Here is a 24,578-nt window from a genome sequence, read left to right as displayed (position 1 = left end):
CCGCTTCCCGCCGCCAGTGAGTGTGGAGGGCGTCTTTTCCCCAACCTCCCCGCACTCACTGGCGGTGGAAAGTGGAGCAGCCCAGCCCCAGCCAGCTCCACTCTGCCAGCTCCCAGCCGTGGTGTTTCACTTCCCGCCGGGCAGGTGAGTGCAGGACCTTTCCCCAGCCGCCCTCCAGCGACATGGCTGGGGCCGGGCAAGGAAAACGGAGCGGGCTGGGGCCACATCGCTCTGCTTTCCACCGCAGGTGAGTGCGGAGAGGTTGGGGAAAGGATACCCCCCCTCACCTGCGGTGGGAAGCGGAGCACTGTGGCTGGGAGCTGGCGGAGTGGAGCGGGCTGGGTCTGGGCTGCTCCACTTCCGCTGCTGCTGGTGTGTGCGGGGGGATCCCTTCCCCCAAACCCCCTCCCCCAAGCGACACAGCTGGGGCCGGGGCGAGGGAAACAAAGTGGGCTACTCCTGGCCCCCCTGCTAATCCCCCGGGCCACTCTGGGACTGCGGGGCCCCCAAAAGTGTCCTCCCACAGTCCCTGCCCCCCAGACCCTGGGGGGGGGAGCCCCTGACCACCCCCAATACCCTCTGCCCCTTATTGAACCCTCGGCCCGGCCTGGCCCGGCACCCTTAACACGCTACTCAGAACAGTGTGTCAGATCTTTACCGCCTTGTATGCGAACCCGCCTTATATCGGGTCGAGTTATATCGAGGTAGAGGTGTATTTGAGGCCTGGTCCACACTACAGCGTTAAATCGATTTAAACAGCATTAAATCGATTTAACGCTGTACCCGTCCACACTACAAGGCACTTTAAATTGATTTTAAGGGCTCTTAAAATCGATTTCTGTACTCCTCCCCAACGAGAGGAGTAACCTTAAAATTGATATTACTGTATCAATTTAGGGTTAGTGTGGACGGAAATCGAAGTTATTGGTCTCATTCTTTTACTGAGCTACCCAGAGTGCACCGCTCCGGAAATTGATGGTAGCCTAGGACCATGGACGCACACCACCGAATTAATGTGCCCTAGTGTGGACGCGTAAAATCGATTTTATAAAACCAGTTTTATAAAACCGGTTTTAAGAATTTTGATTTTATGCTGTAGTGTAGACGTGGCCTGATTCAGACTGGTGAGAGGAGACCCATTGTGAACGGTACAATACCTAACTGATATGTAAACAGCTGGGTAGGATTAACATTTCTTGTCTGAAAGAAAACCTGCTTTTTACCTTTTCTGGTGACCAGTCCCTGAACGCAGACCTTAGGAACATAATTTTCAGTGTATGTACATAACTCCTTACAGAACATCCATACATGCATTTTGCAATTACGATGACAGTTATAACCCATGTGACACTGACTTTTATTTGAGACCTCACATGACACTCTTTGGTGAACTAGGTTGTACATGCCAGACCCAGAAGATCCCTGTAACCCTCATGCACCCCTTCTGGTGCCCCTTACCAGCTGGCACTAATAGATTCCTGGCTCACACTTACCTTTTGGCAGCGTAAGTGCTATTTAACTCAAAAAACATTATTATTGTAATTGCTTCCTATATGGATCAACATAGCAGGTGCCAGAGACACAGCCCTAGCAAAATACAAGAGGATGTGTTCTCACATTCCACTAGATTCTTGACCCCACCCCCACCCTGCCTGCTTTGTACTGCCTCAGTAGTGAAAAGCTCCCCTGAAAGGGCAGTTGAGACTTCTCCTATCAGAGATGAAGTGGGGAGGGTTTCAGCTGCAGGGATGCGGTTTTCCCAGGAGCAGGGTGGAATGCACAGCATCCTCCATGACCCTCAGCCAATACAGTGGTCTATGTGGTATCACTTCAGCCAGTATAATTTAAAGAGCCCCTAGGCTGCTTTAAATCATGCTGGGAGCTGTTTCCGCTGTGTTATCCTCAGCTGCACCAAACAGCTGGCCCGTTATTTCTTCATAGCACGAAGAGATGGGCAAACTTACAGACCATTTTTCAGGAAACAGTGCCCTGAAATTCCAGTGGGTCTCCCCCAAACTCTCTTTCTTGTGCAATAATTCATCCTGTGAGAGAAAATATACCATGTATTCCCTTCTGCAAAGCCTGAAGGCTAAGTTAACTCCCATCGCTGCTCAAGAGAACTCTGCCTCCAGTTGCACATCAGAGGGAGCATAAAGCCTAGAAATCAGGAAGATAATCATAATACTCAATTGTGATGGGTAAAATTGAACTGCTTGTCAGAAAGGTATAAAAGAAACCTTTAATTCCAGTCAGGATAATCTGTGCTTCAGAGGAGAAGTGGTAAATAGTACAGCACTACCCAGCTTTTGTACTGAGACGTAGGGAGGCTTTCAGGAAGATAAATGCTGTTCTGTAGCCCAGCAGAGGGGAAAAGCTTACCTCTATTGATCAAACTTTGAAGCTGATCTAATGGCCATTCGAAAGAAAATGTGATGCTGCTCAAATGTGCTGTTTGAAGAAATTGGGCAGGAGGGACTGGCTTTTCGATGCTAGTTCTCTGTGCAGCTCAAGTTACTCATATCAGGATCCTGGCAGCTGATCTTCCTCTATAAACCTTAGACTAGACTCTGATCTCAGTGACTGCAGCCTAAAGCCAGAACCTTCTTTTTAAAAAATGTAGCAAAGCAATTCAGTGTTCTGCTCTTCCTAGGTCCAGAAAGTAACCATTAACTAGGAAGTATCTTCAGAGCCTCATAAAGGAATGGAGATGTTACACTGGTTGGATCCATGAACGGGAGTTTGTAGCAGTGTCACTCCACTTTCCCACAGTTCATTGATGGCCAGGAGTGAGAAGAACAGGAATTTGGCTGTTCCTACTAATATAGCAGTTTGTTTGAAGAGCTCTCTGGCATTCTAAAAATGGAATCGGCACTCTGTTTAGGTAGCTCTGAAGAAGCAGAGTCATCTGCATGTGAAACTTTGGTTTCTTGTGTCTTGGCACTAACTGTTATTATTTCTGTCCCTTCCTTTTAGAAAACCCCTACTGCTCATGCCATGAAGGAGGAGAATTTTCTTCGTCGCAGGTTCTCTCTCTGTCCTGCTTCTTCCACCCCTCAGAAAATTGACCCTCGCAAGCTGACACGGAATCTGTTCTTTGGGGCTGATAATGAGATCTACCCATTCAGCCCAGGTCAGTGCATGCTACATGGCTTCAGAATGTGCTACATGCTGCTCTCAACCTATCTTCAATCGTCTCAAATCTCAGTGCAGCACATATGCACAAACAAACAATACCACATCTACTGAACTAATCCTCTAGGTGGGTGAGTGTAAGTGGATTTTATTAGAGCATCTGCAAGAAACAAAGAGAAACAGCTTTATATGGAAGCATGAGCAGGAGATCAAACTCGTTCAGCAAAGGAGGCCCCCAATCCTCCCCCCAATGAGGTATTGAGTGATTCCTGTCAAATGCTACGAGCCTTCCGCTTCCATTGATTTAAGTGGGGAATGAAGGGCATTCATTCCTCAGAGATGGGGCTCAGAGCTAGTTGAACACTGAATGGCCTAAAATTTAAGAAGTGATTTTGGGTCTCTCTGTTTTGGGGTGCCCCATTTGAGGAACCTAAAATGGATCACCCTAAAAAGCAGATCCCTTTAAGGCATCACATGGGCACCCAAAAATTGAGGAACTCAATATTTCCAGCCTCTTTTGCAAATTGTGATTAGTACTTTTAAGTCACTTGACCCTACGGTGCACAATAAACATTGCAAATGCAAATTCTCTTTCAGCAATGATCATAAATATCTTCAGCAGTTTTCCCGGCAATATGTTCAGCTGCAGTAAGAATAACACCAGCTTCAAGAGTTCACATTACTTCCTTCAGGTTTAGTCTAAAATTGCTAGCAAACATCTGCTCTACAGGAAATGAAAGTCATGATATTGTTTTGGTATTTGCTGTGTGTAATAAATACTCAATCAAAATGTTTCTCTAATTGCAATCTGCAAACAGTGCTTCAGAATCCAGTTTGTAAACATGTGCTTTAACCTTAGATGAGGGAGCAATCATATTTTTGCAAAGTAATACTTTGTGGTTATCATTTCTGTACTTACTAATCAAGTCTAGTAGCACCTCAGTAAGTTGTCAGCACATTGAAATTTCAAGAGAAAAGGATACAGCACCTGCAAAAAGAAAAGTGATATTTTGTATTTATATAGCACCCAAAGAGGTACTCGAGGCTAGATCCACAAAGGAATCTATCTAACTGCCTCTTTAGGCACCTAAATCCAACATTTAGGCACCAATGACATTCACAAAACCACTGCTCAGCTATCACCTCCCCCAGTAGGTGCCTAAACTTCATAGACATCTATGTTTCTGCCAGTGGACATATGCAAAGCTACTGAATCCTGATGCCACCAAGCTGTTTAGTGCCCTGCTGGGATTACCAAACTAGGCATTTTCTTGCCTATCTTGCTGGCATGCCTACCTAACACAAAAGACATCAGGGATGAGCAGATGAGGGCTCTGGGAGGCTGACTGGCATGAGTGTAAGTGCCTAGTGTATGCACCTGAGATATGAGAGATACACAAATTTGAATCCCTGATTTGGAGCAGGGACTCAAACCTGATTCTCCCACATCACTGGTGAATGCCCTAACCACTGGGATATACAGTCAATCTTGCCCTACTTTTCTCTTTGGCCTAATGAATATTTAATTATTCATACTCATTGGAACAGTTTCAACAGGAGAGATTTCGACCTACCCCAGAATAGCCTGTAGCTCTGGCACTCTCCCAGGACGAGCAGACCTAAGTTCAAGTTCTTGCTCCAAATCAGAAAGAGCAGAGGTTTGAAAACAGGCTGTCTTTGTCCCAGGTAATTGCCCTAGCAGCAGGGCTATAATGGCATGGGAAAGGGGCGGGGGTCTGACTGATGCCCAAGTAGAGGGAGGCACCTTCCTCTGGCCCAAAATTAGGCACTCAACTCTCTTTATCCCAGCCCTTCTCTGTGGCATTGTTTACTGGCCTGCTTAGGCAACTCCATGCTCAGCTTTCTGGCTTCTGATTCCCTTTCTTAGGCACCTAATTGTCTCCATGGAGACCTGGATACCTAACTCAGGGCTGTGAATTCTGCTGGGCAGCAGGCACCTAAGAAACCCGTTTGTAAATCTCACGCTCAGTGCTTCACAAGCAGAGAACAAGGTCAGATCTGGAACCAAAGAGCTGGCAAGCGAGGGTCAATCGTAGGCTGAAATGCTGAATTTTTGGTTTGGGGCAAATTTCAACATTTTCAACAACAAAAGTAATTACAATTCAGAACACAAATAACTATCAAAATTCCTTTAAATTGGGATTTCCTGAACAAAAAAATCAGTTTTGGAAAATTTGTTCAGGCTTTCAGAACGTTGTTTCAGAGTTTCAAAATTTCATTTCAGATTTTATTTCATTTGTTTTGTTCTCTTACATTTTTATTTTTACATTATTTCATGGCCTGTCAGTAGTGCTAGGTTACGGTTAACAGTATATGTCACAACTATGTAAGGTTGTGAGTAGTACCACTGACATGTCATATTATGCTATAATGTTCTATTGTAAAATTCATTAAGGGCAGCTGCGACTTTGTACCAATTGAAACATCTTATCTTCTGTAGATCGAAATGTCTCCTGTTTGTGTTGTAATGAAACAGTTTAACTAGCAGCTGCCCTTAATGAGTTTAAAAGTAACATAAAAATAATAGGATTTTAACTATCATGTCATTCTGACATGCAAGTTGTACTAGTGCATATTATACACTACTACAACTCTCATGTCATGAAATAATGTAAAAATATAAATGTGAGAAAAATTCCAAAAGAAATTTTGAAATCCAAAATGAAATTCCAAAATCCTAGTAATTTTCTAAAACATTTTTTCCAGTTCAAATTTTCTGTCACTCTATCCTTTTTAAAATATTTAGATTTTTGATTAAACTAGCATTTTCTATTGAAAAAAATGTTTTGACAACAAATTTCTATCCAGCTCCAGGCAATAATTTAAAGATTTTTGGGTGTCCAGTTTGAGACAGGTTGGGCCTGATTTTGAGCAGTGCTGACCAATTGAAAATTAGTCCACAAGCTTCTCAACCTGAACATTTAAACTTTGAAACACTTAATATGTTTGCTAACTTTCATAAGTTTGACTGCAGACAACTACAACTCCATATAGATATGTGTCAGGAGCAAAAAGCCTTTGCAGTAGACTACTTTGTCATTGCTAAGCCAAACCAGAAGCTGGGCCAGCGTTTAGAGTTTGGGAAGCCTATTTGTCAACTTTAGGAAACTTAAATTTTGAAGAGCATGGGCAAAGATTTTTCCTGCTGTCATCAGCTTCCTCTGCTGCAGGGTAAATGGAGATCAGCTGCTTATCATGGGGTCCATGCAGAATAATTACCAACAGTCTGAAAAATTCAGTTAGCTCATCTGTGAGGTGTTGAGTGCTCTTTAATACCCACATAAACCAAAGAGAGCTGAGGGTTTGCAGCAGATGCTCAGCACATCCTGGGTTGAGTCCCCTCTTACCACATGCTTTCATTCTTTATTGGCCTTCTACATTGTTTCTCTTTGCTTCTTGTAGATGGAGCATTCTAACTGGCCTGGCCTAAACCCACTGGGTGTGTGTATAATAAATGCAGTGTTCTGGATTAGAGTTTTGTTGTCTTTCTCTGCTTAGCTAGAGGAACCTGGAACGTTGGTATAAGTGATGAAAACACCCACCCACCTTTCATCCCCTCCATCCTCAACTTAGGAGAGTGTGGGCCAGAGATACAATTTAAAAAAGCACAAATTAGTACAAGTCACTGTTCTAACTAAGAGTTCTGGGGGTGGAGGAGTCTTACATTTGTTCTCTTTCCTTAGATTTTTATCCCATTTATTTTTCCTTCCAGCTCATTCTATCTCCACAACACTTCTTAAGTTTGCCGTGTATTTCTTTGAAAGAACAGACTCTATTCTGTCATCTCCTGTATTTACTTTCTCCCTACCCCCAATTCTTTCTTCCCCACCTCTCTCCCCCATGGTGTGTTGTAGCTTCCTCTAAACTCCTTTTCTTCTACTCCCTTTTTCCTACTGTATCTCATTCTGTCTTCTTTCCAAGGGTCAATTAGGTGTCTCTCCTCACTGGGAATCACCTTTCTAGTTCCCCTCCTCCTCTGGGCTCTGATAGATGCTGCTACTCCTGTGAAGAAGTCTGAGTTTCCCTTCTCTCTGTCCACTGTGAAGGCTTTTCCACTGATCACTCTCTTCCCCCTTCCCAAGTTTGTGTCCAGATGCTGTATTATCAGCTCAGAGAAGGAACTAAGGTAAGTTGTAGGCAGCCCCATTACCGGCTAGGAAGGAGCTTGCAGTGGCCTCGCAGCCTCAGTAGAAGTTCAGCTATTTCTCACACAGAATCAAATCAGTCATTGTTGCTGTCTACCACAACTGGGGCAACAGGTTTCACAAGCCCAAAAACTAGCCCTGGGTGGCTTTGGGACATGTAAATAAATATAGTCAAAAGTTAGTAACAGACTTTACACCCCTGTCAAACTGTATTAGGAAGGTTCTCTGAAGTGAGGAAACTAGTAATGTTGTTGTTTTGTTTTTCAAGGGGGAGATCACCTGAAACAGCAATTCTGGCTCTTTGCCTACTATTACATAGAACTCTTCTGATTACTGTAGCTGAAATAGTTCAGAGGAAGATCTATTTCTCTGTATACAGAAGGTTTCATTAGTTTCCTTTGTTTATGTTTTTTTGCCCGCATAGCAGTAAGGAAGAGAAAACATTTTTAGAAGACATTAGGATGTGGTTGGAAGACCACAGAATTTGGCAGGGGGAGTAGCACTTTTAACCATTATTTTTTAATTGGCTATACTTCAGGTGGATGTTCTCTCTTTTTAAATCAGAGCTTAGAGTAGCCCCAGCACATGTAAGTCCCCCTAACACTGGAGATCCACACCTCAGATGCTATGGGCCCTGCCTACGAGCACATACCTGCAGGTGTAAAGGGCCAAAGGTTCATAAAAGTATAGTCCCCTGGTATTTCCAGCGTTCTGGGTAACACTTTCCTCCAGAAAACATAGATTCTCTTTGCAGTGGAAGTTTATTGCTGTGTATAGTATCAGTTTGAGTGTTACCTAAATAAGGCCTCATAGAAAGAAAACTAAGAGAAAAATTTAAAAACCTTGCACCTTTCAAGTGAATGCATCCAAAGCTCTCTTTAAGGTGAAAGGAGAGGCAAATTGGGTTTGTGCCCTTTTTAACTTCTTCGTCATGTACAAAGAAGGCTTGAAAATAGTTCATATAAAAAAAATCAGTCCTCTCTTTGACAGAGAACTTTGGAGAGGACTGGAGAGCTAGTGGAATAATGACACCACAAGCAACAATGAAAGGTTAGTAATTGAGAAAGGGATTTTTAGTCTGGCCATTGAAAACCCTGAGTTGTTTTCTTTAATTTTGTGAACACCTATTTAACAGAAACACCTGACGAACACTTGGATGAAAAGCTCTTTCTGATAGATTCACACCTGCCCACCCTCTCAATTACAGGCTAAGAGAACTCCCACTCCAAACCACTAAGAATTCCTCCTGCAGAATCAGAGAAAACAAGACTTGGTATAGAGATTTTTTTTTAAGTCCCTGAATGCTTTTCAGACTTTAAATATGAGACAGGCATCAAATCACCACCAACGAGCACTTTGAATTATTAGTTACAAAGGAACAAGAGGATTAGTACAGGCAGAAACGTGGAAGCAGCATTACCTACAGAATGAACTTTGTACAACTCAAAGCGAGTCTCCCTTGGAGACAAGCCATTTATGCCTACCTGAGTTGCTGAACAAGGATGAGGGCCTTACAAAAGCTTCTGTAAGGAGCCTAAAGATACTTTAAGAAATGCCTAGATACCTAAGTAGGTTAGGCGCTTAATATCTATTGACTTTTAATGGGAGTTAAGCACCTAACCTGCTTAAGCACTTTTGTAAATCCCAGGTGTCTGTGTACATTTTTTGGTTCCTAAATACCTTTGTAAATCTGGCCCAAGATCCATACGCACAACTAAATTTCAGCCTAATATCTGCTTCATGCAGTTTTAACTCATTGTGATCACTCTAGGTGGGCATCAGTGTAGGTTTTGCTCCATACTGTCTTGTTAGTTATAGCCTGTGTTTTTCTGTGTAGTCATTCATATGCTATACCAGAAAGATAATGAAGCAGCAATTCTCCTATTGTATAAAGCTAGTTAGTGCACTCCCTAAGCTTCATTTTAAGAGAAAGTGACCCTAGTAGTTATCAGTCATGCTTATTAGATTGTCACTAAGAGAGAAGTAAATTGAGCCTGTGGGTCAAGACATGGTAGTAAGCTCAAGGGAAAAAAAGCTGCTACTTTTCCAGAAAGGATCAGGATATTTATTATAACTATATAGGAGAACAAACAGAAAGTATCAATAACTCAAATGTATAACATATGGTATGTAACCACAGACTGTATTATTACAGGCTTTCTCCTGAATGTTTTTAGCATTCAGAAAAGTGGGATTTCATTACTCTTTCAATAAGATCAATTAATCTTCCTTCTGGACCCATTGCTATTACTGAGCTCAAAGCTTTTGCTTTCTCCTTTTATAGGAGCCTTTCCCAGCATGCTGTCTGTCTTAGTAGCTGGCCTTTTAAATCTGTGTGGGAATGAGCTGTAGCTCTAATATAGCCATTTTGTGATGGGGTGGGGGAAAGGAACTGCTGCTTTTTAAAAAGCTGGTAAGTGTTTGGCTTTTTATGTATTTGCTTGTTTTTCTTCTTTTGGAGTGATAATGTGCTTTCTGCAGTAGAGGGGGGTTTATCTTTTGGGGTCTGCTTCTTTTTTCACTTTTTGTGTTTGTTACTGGGAAACTTCCAAAAATCCTTGGAATCTGCTATCAAAAGAAGGGCTTTCTGTTGCTCTGCAGTGTTACGAGAAGCCTGCTTGAGATCATTTGTTAAAGTCACCTGAAAAACTGATATATTCTTGTGTGAAGTTCTGTGCAATCAATGAAGAGCATAAGGACACAATATAACTTAGATGCTGACACACAGAAGCATTTGATGCATGCTGATAAATGCTATTTAGTAGGGTGAACAAGAGGAAAGTATTCAGCTGTGGGAGAATTCCAGACTGCAGAGCTAAGTACAGCAACTGCATAGGTGTGTGAGTGCATTCTAACTTCCACCCAGTCTGGGAGGCCTGTAGGGATGTGGGGAGGAAAGTGCCAGTAAAGGTACCAAGGGGGAGTTCTGGCTCCTATTTGCATGATTGAGCTCAGTGTACTCTCCCCCCTGTATGGCTTTTTTCTGTGTGAGCTGACGATGTGAGGTTTTGGAGTACCCTGTTTGCAGGGTTGGGTATGAAAACTTCACAGGAAGATCTTCAAGCTATGGTAGACTGAGCATAAATTCCCCCAAAATCTATGCATGGTAGAGGCTAACCCAACTGAAGTCCACAAAGGCATCAGTGAGGTCAGGAGGCACAAGATTTGGAGATTTCATTTGGTTTGGGGACTGACCTGAGGCTATGATCTAGCATAATATGTTGCCATATGCCCCCTCCCTCCTTCACATCAGTGTTGTAAAGAGTCCTTGAACAGGAGTTTGGTTTTGACTGGCTGTCTGTGACAAAATATATATTGGGTCACCACAAGTGACACTTCCCTGCAAGAGTTGTTTCATTATGAAGAGATGAGGATATGCCACTCCCAGAGGTGAACCTTTTAATTTTGCTCTGGCACACACATTACACCAATGTTGATTTGAGTTTTCTCTGTTAGTAAATGTACAATAGGTATGTAAATAAAATCAATAATAAAACATTCAGTCAATTTGCAAAATACAGTTATGTTTTCACAGAAATTATGATAGTTACAAATGAAGTCTATAGGATCTGTGGTTTACTGTTACGTGAATTAAGAACAAGAAACATGGGTAAACTACAAATACAAAAACATTTTAGTGTTTTGTCTTTTGCTCATTTCACAACAAAAATAAATATGGAGGCACTATTTGGACACAGCTGGCTCCCTGTAATCATGTTTATTAACTCTCTGCAAACATACAAGGCCTAAATCCGTGCATACTGCTGCTCTGGGTAGTTTCTGGTGGTTCTGAAACAGAAAACAGTGCTTGCAAATTACTTATGCCTTTATGGTATTGTCAGTTGAAGCAGCTAGTTGAGCTGTGAGACTCATACAGCAGCAATGTGGCTTGGTGCACTTGAGTGGAATTTGGAAAACTCTCTCTGTGGCTAGAATATCTTCACCTTCACCTTCTTTGTGTTAATTCCCAAATTCCATCATAGAAATGCCAGCCCTCAGTTTGACCATGTTTGTGGGAACATGCAAAATGGTTCTCAGTGTTGTATGTTGTTCCGACAACTTTGTAGCTATAAGGACAACACCTTTGCTTCAAAAGATTCTGTTTCATGCAAATAATTTGATGGCTTATTGAACTTAGCAGTATTTTGAAACATTACTTTAAATGTTAATGCTATATTCATTTTATTTGGATAAGAGCTACAGAGGGCAGAGGAAGGATTTTTCTGAAGTAGGGCATTTCATTTTTCTCTAATCAGTGAATGGTATCTGAAAAGATACAGGAGTTGCTAGTTTGCAGTGCATCTTGTTTTCTTTCAGCTTACTTGAAATCATGCACAGAAATCTCTGATGTAAATCAGAGGGTCAAATATTTGAATGTTTCTGTGATCAGACTTAACTGCAAATTAATGCTCTTAATGAAATGACATACTCAGTTGACATAATGCATTCCACTTGTTTACTTTGACTCTGAAATTGTAAAATAAGTAAAGAAGTTGCTATTTATTATAATTTTAATTGAGCCATTGCTGCTGCTGTTAGTACTGATTGCTAGCGATACCTATGCTTAAGCATATCTAAGGGTTTTTAGAAGACCCTGTTTTGCACAGAAGGGAAGTTTCTTCATTAGTTTCTGCATTGAATTGCTTCATAAGTAGGTGCTGCCTGCCTCCCCGTAAAGGGATTTTTATAGTCTGTAATCCTGACACAACCATAGCACTGAACATCTTTGTAGAGGGGAAACTTGGATAAAGGGGTGTGTGCAGAAGGGCCAGTAACAAGGTTTCCTAGTCAGAGGTTTTCAGGTCAGTGGAGACCATCAGATCATCTAGTCTGACCTGTATAACACCACAGAATTTCATCCGATTTACCCTGCACTGAGCTCAGTAAGAATTTGTGTTTGACTAAAATGTATCTTCTTGGATGCCACCTACTCCTGATCTGAAAACTCCAAAGGATGGAGAATCCATTATTTCCCTTGGTAGCTTGTTCTAATGATTAATCACCCCTACTGATAAATGAGGCACACACCTTTTCTAATTTGAATTTTTCTGGCTTCAACTTCCCATCATCAGTTCTTGTTCTCTGCTGGATTAAAAGAGCCTGTTACGACCCAGTATTTTGTCCATGTTGAGGTATTTACCCACCATAATCAAGCCACGTCTCAGTCTTCCTTCGAATAAGTTAAACTGGTTGAGCTCTTTAACTAATACTGTAAGGCATTTTCTACAGCCTTTGAATCACTTTTTGCCTCTTTTCTGTGCCCCCTCCAATTTTTCAACATTCTGTTTAAATGCGGGCACCAGAACTGAATACAGTAGTCCAATACTGGTTTCGCCACTGCCATAATCAGAGGTAAAATCATCTCCCTACTCTTATTCATTACTCCTAATACATCCAAGGATCACACTGGGAGTTCACATTCAGTTGTTTAGCGAAGTCATTGATAAAGTTGACAATAAAGTGGAAAGTTCGTTTATGAAATTCGTGGATGACACTAAGATGGAAGGGGTTGTAAGCACTTAGGAGGGCAGGATTAGAATTCAAAATGATCTTGACAAATTGGATAATTGGTCTGAAATTAACAAAATTAACTTCAATAAAGACAAGTGCAAAGTACTTCACTTGGGAAGGAAAAATCAAATGCAAAACAGGGAATAACTGAGTAGGCAGTAGTACTGCTGAAAAGAACCTAAGGGTTATAATGGATCAGACAATGAACATTAACCAACAATGTGCTGCAGTGGTGAAAAAGGCCAATAGCATTCTTGGGCGTATTAACAGGAGTGTTTATGTAAAACCAAGAGGTAACAGTCATGCTCTTGCTCAGCGCTGGATAGCCTCGGCGGAGTACTGTGTCCAGTTCTGGGCACCATGCTTTAAGAAAAATATAGAGTAAATTGGAGAAAGTCAGAAGACAGCAACAGAAATGCTAAAAGGCTTAGAAAACCTGACCTCTGAGGAAAAGTTACAAAAACTGGGCATGTTTTTGTCTTGAGAAAAGAAGACTGAGGGGGAACCTGATAAGTCTTAAAATATGTTAAGGGCTGTTATAAGGAGGATGGTAATCACTTGTTCTCGATGTCCAAGGAAGGTAGGACCAGAAGTAATTGGTTTAATCTATAGCAAGGGAGATTTAGGTTAGATATTAGGAAAATCTAACTACAAGGATTGTTAAGTACTGGAATAGGCTACGGAATCCCTGTCATTGGAGATTAAGATCAGGTTGGGTAAACACTTGTCAGGGAAGGTCTAGATATACTTGATTCAGCCTCAGAACAGGGGGGCTGGATCAGAAGGCCTCTCAAAGTCCTTTCCAGCCCTGCTTTTCTGTGATTCTATGACTTAAATCCTTTTCAGAGTCACTGTTTTCCAGGACACAGCCCCCCTATTTGATAGATGTGGCCAGTATTCCTTGTTCCTAGATGAATTAAAATGGATTTTGCTTGAATCCAGATTGCTCTGTAGGACTGCTCTGTCCTCAAACATTATCAGGAATGATTTTTATATTCTGATTGTTGATGAAAATATTAATGAGTGTTGGGCCTAGTACTGATCCCTGCAGAGCCCCCTCCATTCAGAGATGACTCCCTATTGACAACTACTTTTTGAGACTGGTCAGTTAGCCATTTTTTAATCCATTTAACATTTGCTTTAAAAAGTGAGCGCTGGACAGTATCAATAATCAGCATGTCATACAGTACTTGGTCAAAGTATATTGTATCTATTCTGTAGAGAGATTGTTATAGCACATTCACTGCTGCAGTATTTGAGCACCTGGAAGTATTGGTTATTAAGCAACGTGACTACACATCTATTTTTCGGTGGTTGTTTTCTCATCCTCCCCCACCCCCAGGGATAGAAGCAAGTGCAGTGGAGTGTCTTGTTTAGGTTTGTTTGTCATTTAAAAATACATGTTGCTATTATGTGTGTGTTAGAGAAGGCAAGGTCAAAGAAATGAGCCTTGCACTTGGAGTAGAAGGTGGTGAAGTTTGTGATTGTCCTGAGTTCCTAGTGGAGTTCATTCCACAATCTGAGAACTGCCCCCCCTTGAAAGTTCTGCCTACTGCATGCACAAGCTTTACCCATGCACTGCTACAGACTAGAGACTGAATGGATAGGCAACAGTTCTGCAGAAAAGGACCTAGGGGTTACAGTGGACAAGAAGCTGGGTATGAGTCAACAGTGTGCCCTTGTTGCCAAGAAGGCTAGAGGCATTTTGAGCTGTATAAGTAGGGGCATTGCCAGCAGATCGAGGGACATGATCATTTCCCTCTATTTGACATTGGTGAGGTCTCATAGAAGATTAGGGTTGGAAAGGACCTCAGAAGGTCATCTAGTCCAACCCCCTGCTCAAAGCAGGACCAATCCCCAAACAGACTTTTACCCCAGTTCCCTAAATGGCCCCCTCAGGGATTGAACTCACAACCCTGGGTTTAGTAGGCCAATACTCAAACCACTGAGCTATCCCTCCCCCCCAACACTCATCTGGAGTACTGTGTCCAGTTTTGGGCCCCACACTACAAGAAGGATGTCAAGAAAATTGGAGAGAGTCCAGTGGAGGGGAACAAACATGATTAGGGGGCTGGAGCACATGACTTATGAGGAGAGGCTGGGGCAACTGGGATTGTTTAGTCTGCAGAAGAGAAGAATGAGGGGGGATTTGATAGCTGCTTTCAACTACCTGAAAAAAGGTTCCAAAGAGGATGGATCTAGACTGTTCTCAGTGGTACCAGATGACAGAACAAGGAGTAATGGTCTCAAGTTGCACTAGGAGAGGTTTAGGTTGGATATTAGGAAAAACTTTTTCACTAGAAGGGTGGTGGAGCACTGGAACGGGTTACCTGGAGAGGTCATGGAATCTCCTTCCTTAGGGGTTTTTAAGATCAGGCTTGACAAAACCCTGGCTGGGATGATTTAGTTGAGGACTGGTCCTGCTTTGAGCAGGGGGTTGGACTAAATGATCTCCTAAGGTCGCTTCCAACCCTGATATTCTATGATTCTATATTGTAGAGTTACAGTGTGCCTGAGGTATTTGTTCCACATCTTAGGAAATCTTCTAGATAGCTTGAACCCAATGCCATCGAGCACTTTGAAGATAAGGACCAAGATCTTTAAATTGCTTAGAAATTCTTTGGGAAACAACTGCAGAGAGCAGAGGATACATGTGATGTGTTTATGGTAGCCTGTGTTGCTGAGGAGGTGCCCTGCAGTGTTCTGTACTAGCTGGAGCTTCCCAAATGCTGAAGGCTTCGTGCCCAAGTTTATAATGTGGCTGTAGTCCAGCTGAGAGGTGACAAAGGCGTGAATAATTGAGGTCGGGTCATTGCCCATGAGGATGGGATGGAGTCTCTTAGCCAACTGGAGATGTCAAGAAAACATGACTTGTAGCTGCTACTATGTGAGAACTTAGTGTCAGCAAGGAATCCAAGAGTACTCTTAAATTATGGATCTAATTATAGCACAGCTATAGCTCTGTTGTTGTAGCAGTTAAGACCTGCTTTCTATTTATAGCACTTAGAGTTGAGCTTTAAAGTCCACGTGGTTACTTGAATTGCTTTGAAATTTGGCATGTCTCATGGGGTTGTGGGGCTATGTTGGTGATTGGAATTTGGGGTCATTTGACCACAAGTTTCCCAAAATACAGCGCCTGGCAGGGGGTGGGGGAAGAGACCACTCTTCTTAACACAAACCCATTCTGGCAATGTTTATTTGTGCACAAAAAGTGATCAAACCAAGGTTCAGGTCATTGCACCAGTATCTCCAGTGCTCAAGAGTTACCTCCAAAACAGTGCACAGCACCCCCCAGCCCTTTGGGGGAATCAAATTAAAATGTTATTTGAAAGAGTTTCTTTTCAACTTAGGTGCCTGAGAAGGCCCACTCAGACAGTGGATTATACTGTGCATGTGCAGAAAGAGGCTATTTGTAAAATAACTTCTCCGTCACAGGATCTGTGAGGCTCCCAGGGTATATTATGGTTCTCTAATCCAAGTGCTATCCCAGGCACCAACCCAATCTGCCTCTGTCAAAGGATTTTTTACTATTTTTGGGAAATATCGGAGTACAGCAGAATATTCAGAAAGTTCTGAAATGGTTCGTTTGTGTTTTTTTAAGAAAAACTGCACATGCACATGCTTTCTATGAATGTGACTGGGATGGAAGAATAGATGGGAATGAGAGACAAGTGTTGGGGGATAAGGTGATGGGAATATGAGGGCCTTTCCATTTTAGAAGGAAAATGCCCTTCTTTGACAGTCTTAGATCCATGACTCTCAACTTTTCCAGACTACCGTCTCCCTTTTAGGAGTCTGATTTGTCTTGTGTACCCAAAACATAGTTGCTTACAAAATCAGACATAAAAATACACACGTGTTACAGCACACTATTACTGAAAAATTGCTGACTTTCTCATTTCTAACAATTATAAAATAAATCAATTGGAATATAAATATTGTATTACATTTCAGTGTATAATATATAGAGCGGTATAAAGAAGCCATTGTCTGTATGAAATTTTAGTTTGCACTGACTTCACTAGTACTTTTTATGTAGCCTGTTGTAAAACTAAGCGAGTATCTAGATGAGTTGATGTCCCCCGGGGCGTACATGTACGCCTGGTTGAGAACCGCTGTCTTAGATGGTATCAGAGATGTTGATCACTGTCCTTTTGGAGAAAAGAGAAGTTAGTTGAGATGGGCTGGAGCTAGGATTGCCAACAGTCCATTATTATTATAAGAGACGTCTTATTTTTTCATCGCTGTACAACTTGATGGGGAGTTGCTGAGTGCTGCAAAAAGCAGCAAGAAATACCCTTGGCAAATGTAGGTGAGCACTGCTTATTATTATCATCAATAATAATAAATATCTGGAGGAGAATGGGGTGGGTTGAGGGGTGGTGTAGGGATGCTAAGAAATCAGTCCCTTTTTTTTATAAATGCAAAGTTGGCAACCCTAGGGAGCTGTTGCTGCTGCTGGTACAGTCCAATCCTGTTGCATCTCAGGTAGTGTTTAGGCTGGAGCTGATAGTGGTGGCAATGTCATCTGGTTCCCCCTCTCAGGTCCTGACCAGACCAGGCCACTCTCAGGATCAGGATGACAAAGGTGTGGGGTTCCAGGAAATGGCAATGTGCTTCACCCTCACGACTGCCACGTTCCACTAGCCTCAAGTCTGTTCTGTTTCCTTCCCCAAATCTTTCTTTAAGGACCCTCAGAGGGAAGGACGGATGGAATAGCCCATCCCCTCATTATTTTGTCTATCAATTAGGCCTAACATCCAACGAATCAAAATTGGTTCATTAATTTCTGGTTCCATATCGTCTGCTTTTCCCATAATCCTTGGGAATTTCAGCATAATCCTTGAATTATATCAGCATGACCTTTTTGTTTGGACTCATCTAGTCTCTGTCTGGTTCTCTTATGCCTGTTTATAACACTTGTTATCGAAAGCAACTTGACTTTAAGTTACATTAACCTGCAGTAACAAATGTTAACATGTTGTGAACTTTCCTATACTTTTTACAACTGAGTTTACAATTAGGGGAAATTTGTAGGCCCAAGTATCAACACTTCTGTAAGGTCAGCAAGTGGTATGTCCCAGCTTTAGAACAGGCTGATGGTTGCACAGATGTGTCCCTTGAGGTGACCTGAGATCGAATTTATCATGTATAGCCAGTCAAAACCCAGCTCCTTATGTGATTATTTAATTAATATATAATTAATTAGTAACGTACATTTTTATCACAATCACTAATTTGATAACATGTCCACCAACTTAATTTTGCAGTGCTCTATGTTAAAACAGCTTTGGCCTTTGTTCAGTGATGTGTAGTCACTATATGCAAGGCATGCATTGTATGCCCCAGGACCAGCTTTGCCTGTGGGACAACTCCATCCAGCCTCCCATTGCATGGACAGAATGGCATTCTCCACACAACATGACCTCGCACACAGTGTATATATGGGTCGTGCTGTGTGGAGGATGCCATTTTGCATGCAAGTGTAGAATTGCATGCATGACTAAATATGACATGGCATGACACTGCCTTTGAATAAGGAGCTGGAAACTAGGAATAAGAAGCTAGTATCACAGCTAAGGAACTGTGAATAAAGAACCAACTTCAGCCTTGTCTGATGCCTGTGTTTGAATTTAGTGCATTATTGTGATCTGTGGTATTATGCATGATGTGATATGCTCCATGGTAGCATATTGAACTCAAAGGCATATGACAGGAAAGTGGTGCACATGACAAACTAAGCACACAGGCAGCAGGGTCCATCAGAGAATGAAGTGGCTATTCTAGCCTCCTTTTCTGAAGGGAAAAGAGGATTGTTAAAAGGAAGGATGAGTCTGTAGTTAAGGAATTATATTGGTAGTCTGAGATCTGGGTTCAGTTCCTGGCTGTGGCACTAGTTTCCTGGGGTAAGTCACTTAACCTCTCCATGTTTCTGTTTTCGATGCATAAAATAGGGAAGTGGGGGGATCTATCTCCCTTTCTCTGTAGGCATTTTCTTCCTTAGGTCAATTCCTCTGCACTGCACAGCAGGAGGAGCATAGGGACTCGTGTCTGAAATCACAGGGGCACTTAACCATGATGCTGGAAGTTGAAGGTGCTCAGTTCAGTGATATCCTGAGTCCAGAGAGCCTTTTTTGCAAATGTAAAATTAAATTTGAGAAGCATTTAACCATTAACTAAGGCGATGAGGCTCCGAATTGCTGATCAGTGACTGTAATCAGCAGTTTTCTACACAGAACCTCAACAATACTGACCAGTGAGATCCTATCGACTTTACAGTCACAACTCTGATTATTTATCAGATTGTTCTCTCACTCATTTTATAATGAATGTGTTAACAGAAAAAATGTCATAAGAAACTTAATTTCCTCCAAGTTTCTGCCTGCCTGCTTTTCTCATTGCATTTGGCTTCTTAAATGGCTGTTAGATGCATTTTTAAGACTTTACTTCTTACTGACATGCCAAGTTTGTACTTGATTCAGTTGTACAGTTATTTAATATATCTCTTGTTTCATTGGCCCAAGCCAAGAATGGTACTAGCGGTACTATATATAGGACTACTTGTCCAATTTCTATGATTCTCCATCACCATGGTATTGGAGCTCTTCTAAACATAAATTAATGTATCCACAGCACCCCCTCAGGTAGGCAAGTGCTATCCATATTTTACAGATAGAGGAACTGAGGCACAGAGGTGATAAGACTTGCCTAAAGTCGCACAGGACATCTGTGGCAGAGCAAAGAATAAAGCTTCAAGTCCTGACTTCCAGTCCACTGCACAAAATGCTCTAAGTGAAATTCTGGTCCTATTGAAGTTAGTGGCAAAACTCTCATTGGCTTCAGTAGTGCTGCCCCAGGATTTCCCCGTGTTTTTTATGTGTCTCTGAGACTTGTCCGCACTGTGGTAGCATTTGGAAACTTCTCTATGAACACGTCTGGTGGTAATACATTGTCACTGAGTTTTGGCCAACAGTTTTAGTGGTTATTTACTGTATCAACCATTGTGAACCCCTAAGCACTAATAATTTTGAAAACAAAGTTAGTGTCAAGACAAATAAAAATCTAGGCTAATAGAATGGGTTTTTCAATAGGGGTTATAAGTTTTCCTTTAGTATAAGGACATCATTACAATTTACCAAAAATACAGAATTTGTGTAGATAATGACATTGTATTGTCTTGAATAGAATTGCATATTTTATAACATTAAAATATTCAATGTGTATGAAATATATGTACTCTGTTTTGACAATATAAAGCCCTACATAAATGCTAACTGTTATTGTTAATATTTCTTATTGTATCCAATAACCTCTTGGTCAGGGGATCTTAATAGTTGATTCCAGAAAACCTGTAATCTTTTATTGTTTCATTGTTTAATTACATCTAGATACAGTTCTCGTTCTATAAGATTTTATAATTCAGGTTAATATTTGTTGAAAAGAATGTACACTGTCAAATACATTTAGGTATGGGGCCATGCATTGAGCAAGGAGGATACAACGAAATACTGAAAAACTTCTTATTAACTCACCAGGGCGTTATTTTGTGCACTAAATGAGGCAGAAGGCCAGTGGAAAAATAGTATGTGAACATATAGTTAAAGACCATCTCATAATGAATAGGGAGCCAAATTAAGAGTGCACAGGCAGCCTTAATTCTGGCGTTTCTTACTCTTTGAGCACTTGACTTTGCAACCTTAACCCTCACTTTTTTTTTAAGTGGTTTTTTGGATGTAGTTTTTACATAGTAACGATTGAAAAGACCAAACATTTTAAATAGTGCCCTTTGGTATCTGAAACTCTTGCAGCAAATCTGTAACCATGTTTTCTGAAGTTAATTTACATATTATGTAAAGCAGCACTGTCTTCCTGGAGCTGCCCTACTGTGTCTATCGCCTGTGACAATTTCTCCTGCTCTGTGTTAGCAGAGATCTTTTTAGAATAATTGCTTGAATTAGCCATGACTTTCCACAGAAATTCTCAGTTTCTTGTTTATACTGCTCTGTTACAGGAAAAGACATGGAAGGAAACAGCCTGTCAGCACTGAAGGATGAGGCTCCACAGACTCCAGTCTCCATTAGTAAGGTACTATGGGGTTGTGGGGCTTGTTCTTAGTCTCATTTGCATCTCTTCTCAGTGTGGGTTGTTAATCAACTGTTCCATTTTTAAACTCCTTCAGTGAGCATCTTTGGCAGTACGTACGATAATGCTGTGTGCATGTGTGTGATATGAAAATAGGGTGAACTGGTGTCCCGATTTTATAGAGACTGTCCCAATTTTTGGGTCTTTTTCTTATATAGGCGCGTATTACCCCCCACCCTGTCCCGATTTTTCACATTTGCTGTCTGGTCACCGTATATGAAAGAGAGCATGCTTAGAAGGATACAGATGAATCAACGCTGCCTTGTATGCCTGTCCAGCACCTAGCACAACAGGACCATGATTGTTTGGGGTCTTGGAGAGGCAAGGGGGCTACTATAATATAGAGATTAGTAGTGATCACTATAAGGCTGCTATTTAAGAGGCATCCCCTGAAACAGCGTTTCTGGTCAGGGAGGAGAGCCTAAAGCTTAGTTGTTGGGAGCTGAGACTTTTATTATGTTGTTGTACAACATTCACCACAATGGAACCTGTGGGCATTAGTGCAGTACAAATAATTAATAAGAGCCAAAATCCCAGATCAAAACATTGCATCTGTATCATAAGCCAAGCTGAAAACGTGGATCTGAACACTCCTGAATGTGGAGTTCAAAATCAGGATCCAAACCTAAAAAAATCCTGCCTGTCAGGATTGACTCAGTGTAGCTATAGGATCAACCTGTGAACCTGGATCTGGATTTGAAACAGACATGGGATTTTGGTTTGGGCAGACCTCTACTTAATTTTGTTTCTCAAGAATAGCTACACATAGAAACAGAAGCCTCTTAATAATTTTAACTTAATATATTCAGATATGAAGCTATAAAATTAAATCATATTTTTCATCAGAAATTGAAATACAGCACAAAGGAAACAGCTGGAAGTTGAAGTGATTTCCTATCATACAGAGCACATTTTCGTTTATCTTTAAATGCATTTGTTTTGCCCAGGGCTTGTTACTCCCCTATAAGTTTGGGCAGAAGATTGTAAATGCTTCCACAGTGGAATCCTGATCAAGAAGCAGCAGGAAGAGATGCTGTTGTGGAAGAACACTGGAGTCCGTAACCTTTCTTAGTACAAAATGGCTTTGTGTGCATGTGTATATGCTGTTGCTGTAACTAGACAAGCTGAGATCCAGTCCAACCTCTGCATCTCAGTTGAGTTCCTAATTTGAACCCAGGCTCCCAGATAGCTTGACAGTGCCAAAAAAGGGTCCGGTGATTTGTCCACAGTCACCTGATCGCTACGGTCTGAACCCAGGGCCCTCTTTAATTCCCATCGTCTTGGAGACTCAACTAGACTATGATATTAAACCCATGATTTAGGAGAGTGATGGGGAGGCTTAGCTGATTTTTATCCGTGGTTAGGCCACTCATGCTAGTCAAGGGACTGGCCTACAGATAATGGGCAACAGAATGGCATGTAAATCAGAGTTTGATTTCTCAGTTACATTCCTGTGGTTTCTTGCCCCATTGAAATGCATTTATTGATGTTGCAGGGATATGAGTATTGCCCTGCTGTATATTTCCAGGTTGAGTGCTTGCTTTCTGACTTGCATTCCTATAGATGTGCCTAGGTAAGAGGTGAAGGCTGCAGAGCACTTAGACACCCAGAAGAGCTTTCACTGCTTATCAAGCAGACTTTTGATGGGTTATTCTTTCTATATGCTGTTAGGGGCATTTATCACCTAATAATTAGATAGAGATGAGGCAAAACTGAAATCTTATCCAGCCCCTTCCCACAGCTTTGAAGGCTGAGATGACATGGAACCTAGGTCAGACCCAGGCCTGGTTCTGCTTTTGCCAAACCAGGGTCCTGATCCTGCATTGGGAGGTAGGCAGGTGAATTCCTTCACCCACACTGAGAGCGCTCCTTTGGAGTGCATCTGAGCCCCTGTAACTTAGAGGCTGAGGGTTTGTGAAAATCAAAACCTGGCTGCCTCTGCTCCAGTGTTGGAAATATGCCCAGTATTGGAAATTGGTGATTTAACGTGCTGGACCTGGAAAGGTGTAGTTAGTTTCCTGTTTCGTTTCCTACCTAAATGATGTAAGCAGACTGACTCTCCATTACTAAGAGAGACAAGGTGGGTGAGGTATTATTTTTTATTAGATCAACTTCTGTTGATGAGAGAGAGACACTTTTGAGTTTACCCCTAGCTCTTCTTCAGGTCTGGGAAATGTACTCAGTGTGTCACAGCTAAATACAAGTTGGAACAGATAACACATATTTCAAGGGACTATTAAAGGTGAGGTGATCAGTTAATGTCCCTCTAGACTAGTGGTCACCAACCTTTTTGGTTGGCGGGCGCCAGCCGAAGGACCACTGCAGCAGTGGAGCACCCGCCGAATTTCGATGGCATTTCGGCGGTAACGCCTCTCGATGACGCCGCTTGCCGTCAACAAGCGACATCATCGAGAGGCGTTGCCACCGAAATTTGGGAGTGACGCCTCTTAATGACATCCCTTGTCGGCGGCAAGCATTGTCATCGAGAGGTGTCTTTGCTGAAATGCCCCTGAAATTCGGCGGCATTTTGGCGGATGCTCTCCCGGGGGCCAGGACGTGGGCGCATTAAGATGCCCTCGCGGACGCTGCATTGGGGACCACTGCTCTATACCAAGGGCAGGCAACCTATGACACATGTGCCAAAAGCGACACGCAAGCTGATTTTCAGTGGCACACACACTGCCCAGGTCCTGGCCACCAGTCCGGGGACTCTGGATTTTAATTTAATTTTAAATGAAGCTTCTTAAACATTTTTTAAACCTTATTTACTTTACATACAACAGTAGTTTAATTATATATGATAGTGTTTTAGAAGGTCTCTTTCTATAAATCTAATTTAAGGTTGTGTGTGCCAATAATGCATTTTAGAATGAATAAATGAGGACTTGGCACATCACTTCTGAAAGGTTGCCGACCCCCCCTCTAGACATAGAGGGAAAAGGCAGCTGGGGGGGTGGTAGTGGGTTATAGACTGTTGTAATAAGCAGTAAATCTAGTCTCTCTATTCAGATCATGATTTTTAGTGTCTAGCATAGTTATGAATTTAAGCTCCCAGGATCATCTTTTGAAATTGTTGTGCAGGTTTCCTCTGAGGATGAGGACTGACAGGTCAGATATAGAGCGATTGCTTTGTGAAAAGTGTTCACCCATGGGTGATATGGTGTCTTTTCTCATTTTCCTGTGTGAATTCCACACTGCATCCGTGTCCATTACTAAGATGTTTGTGTTGCGTTGTTTAGAAACTGTGTGTCAAATGAATTGTAGCTCTTAATTGTCAAAGTGCCTAGAGCTGGGAATAGGCAACTTTTTTTTTTAATATTTAAGTTTAAAAAGTGCTTCCACCTGTGGTGAGTCAGAGCGCTTATTTAATTAGGTCATATCTGGATCAGCAATAAACAAACACTCTTTTAGAACTCAAATTGTAATTTTCATGGGTTTACAGTAACTATACTAAATAAACACAAATAGTGGGGAGTTTGGATGGGAGTAGAGAGACCGACAATAAGCCAAATATATCCTTTGGGCAACCCTATTGGTCAGAGGGGGCAAATGTAACCAGGTTTGTAGATGTGAGATGTGCTGATATTTTCTGACCATTGCAATCATGATAAAATACACACCTGAAGT

The 24,578-nt window shown here is 41.8% G+C and overlaps 1 protein-coding gene across 3 annotated transcripts in view; it reads left to right on the top strand.

Moving 5' to 3' along the window:
- Positions 1-2,977: 2,977 nt before the first annotated feature.
- OSBPL5 (oxysterol binding protein like 5) overlaps positions 2,978-24,578 on the top strand; it is a 99,071-nt gene continuing 77,470 nt past the window's right edge. For all 3 annotated transcript variants that reach the window (XM_050953695.1, XM_050953692.1, XM_050953694.1), the window contains exons 1-2: positions 2,978-3,130; positions 20,821-20,894. In XM_050953695.1, the coding sequence (XP_050809652.1) occupies positions 2,995-3,130; positions 20,821-20,894 (210 nt within the window). In that variant the 5' untranslated portion in view covers positions 2,978-2,994. The remainder of the gene's footprint in view (positions 3,131-20,820; positions 20,895-24,578) is intronic.

The sequence above is a fragment of the Gopherus flavomarginatus genome, chromosome 5, assembly GCF_025201925.1.
Source record: "Gopherus flavomarginatus isolate rGopFla2 chromosome 5, rGopFla2.mat.asm, whole genome shotgun sequence".
Classification (NCBI taxonomy): Eukaryota; Metazoa; Chordata; order Testudines; family Testudinidae; genus Gopherus; species Gopherus flavomarginatus.
This window is presented reverse-complemented; position numbering and strand designations above follow the sequence as displayed.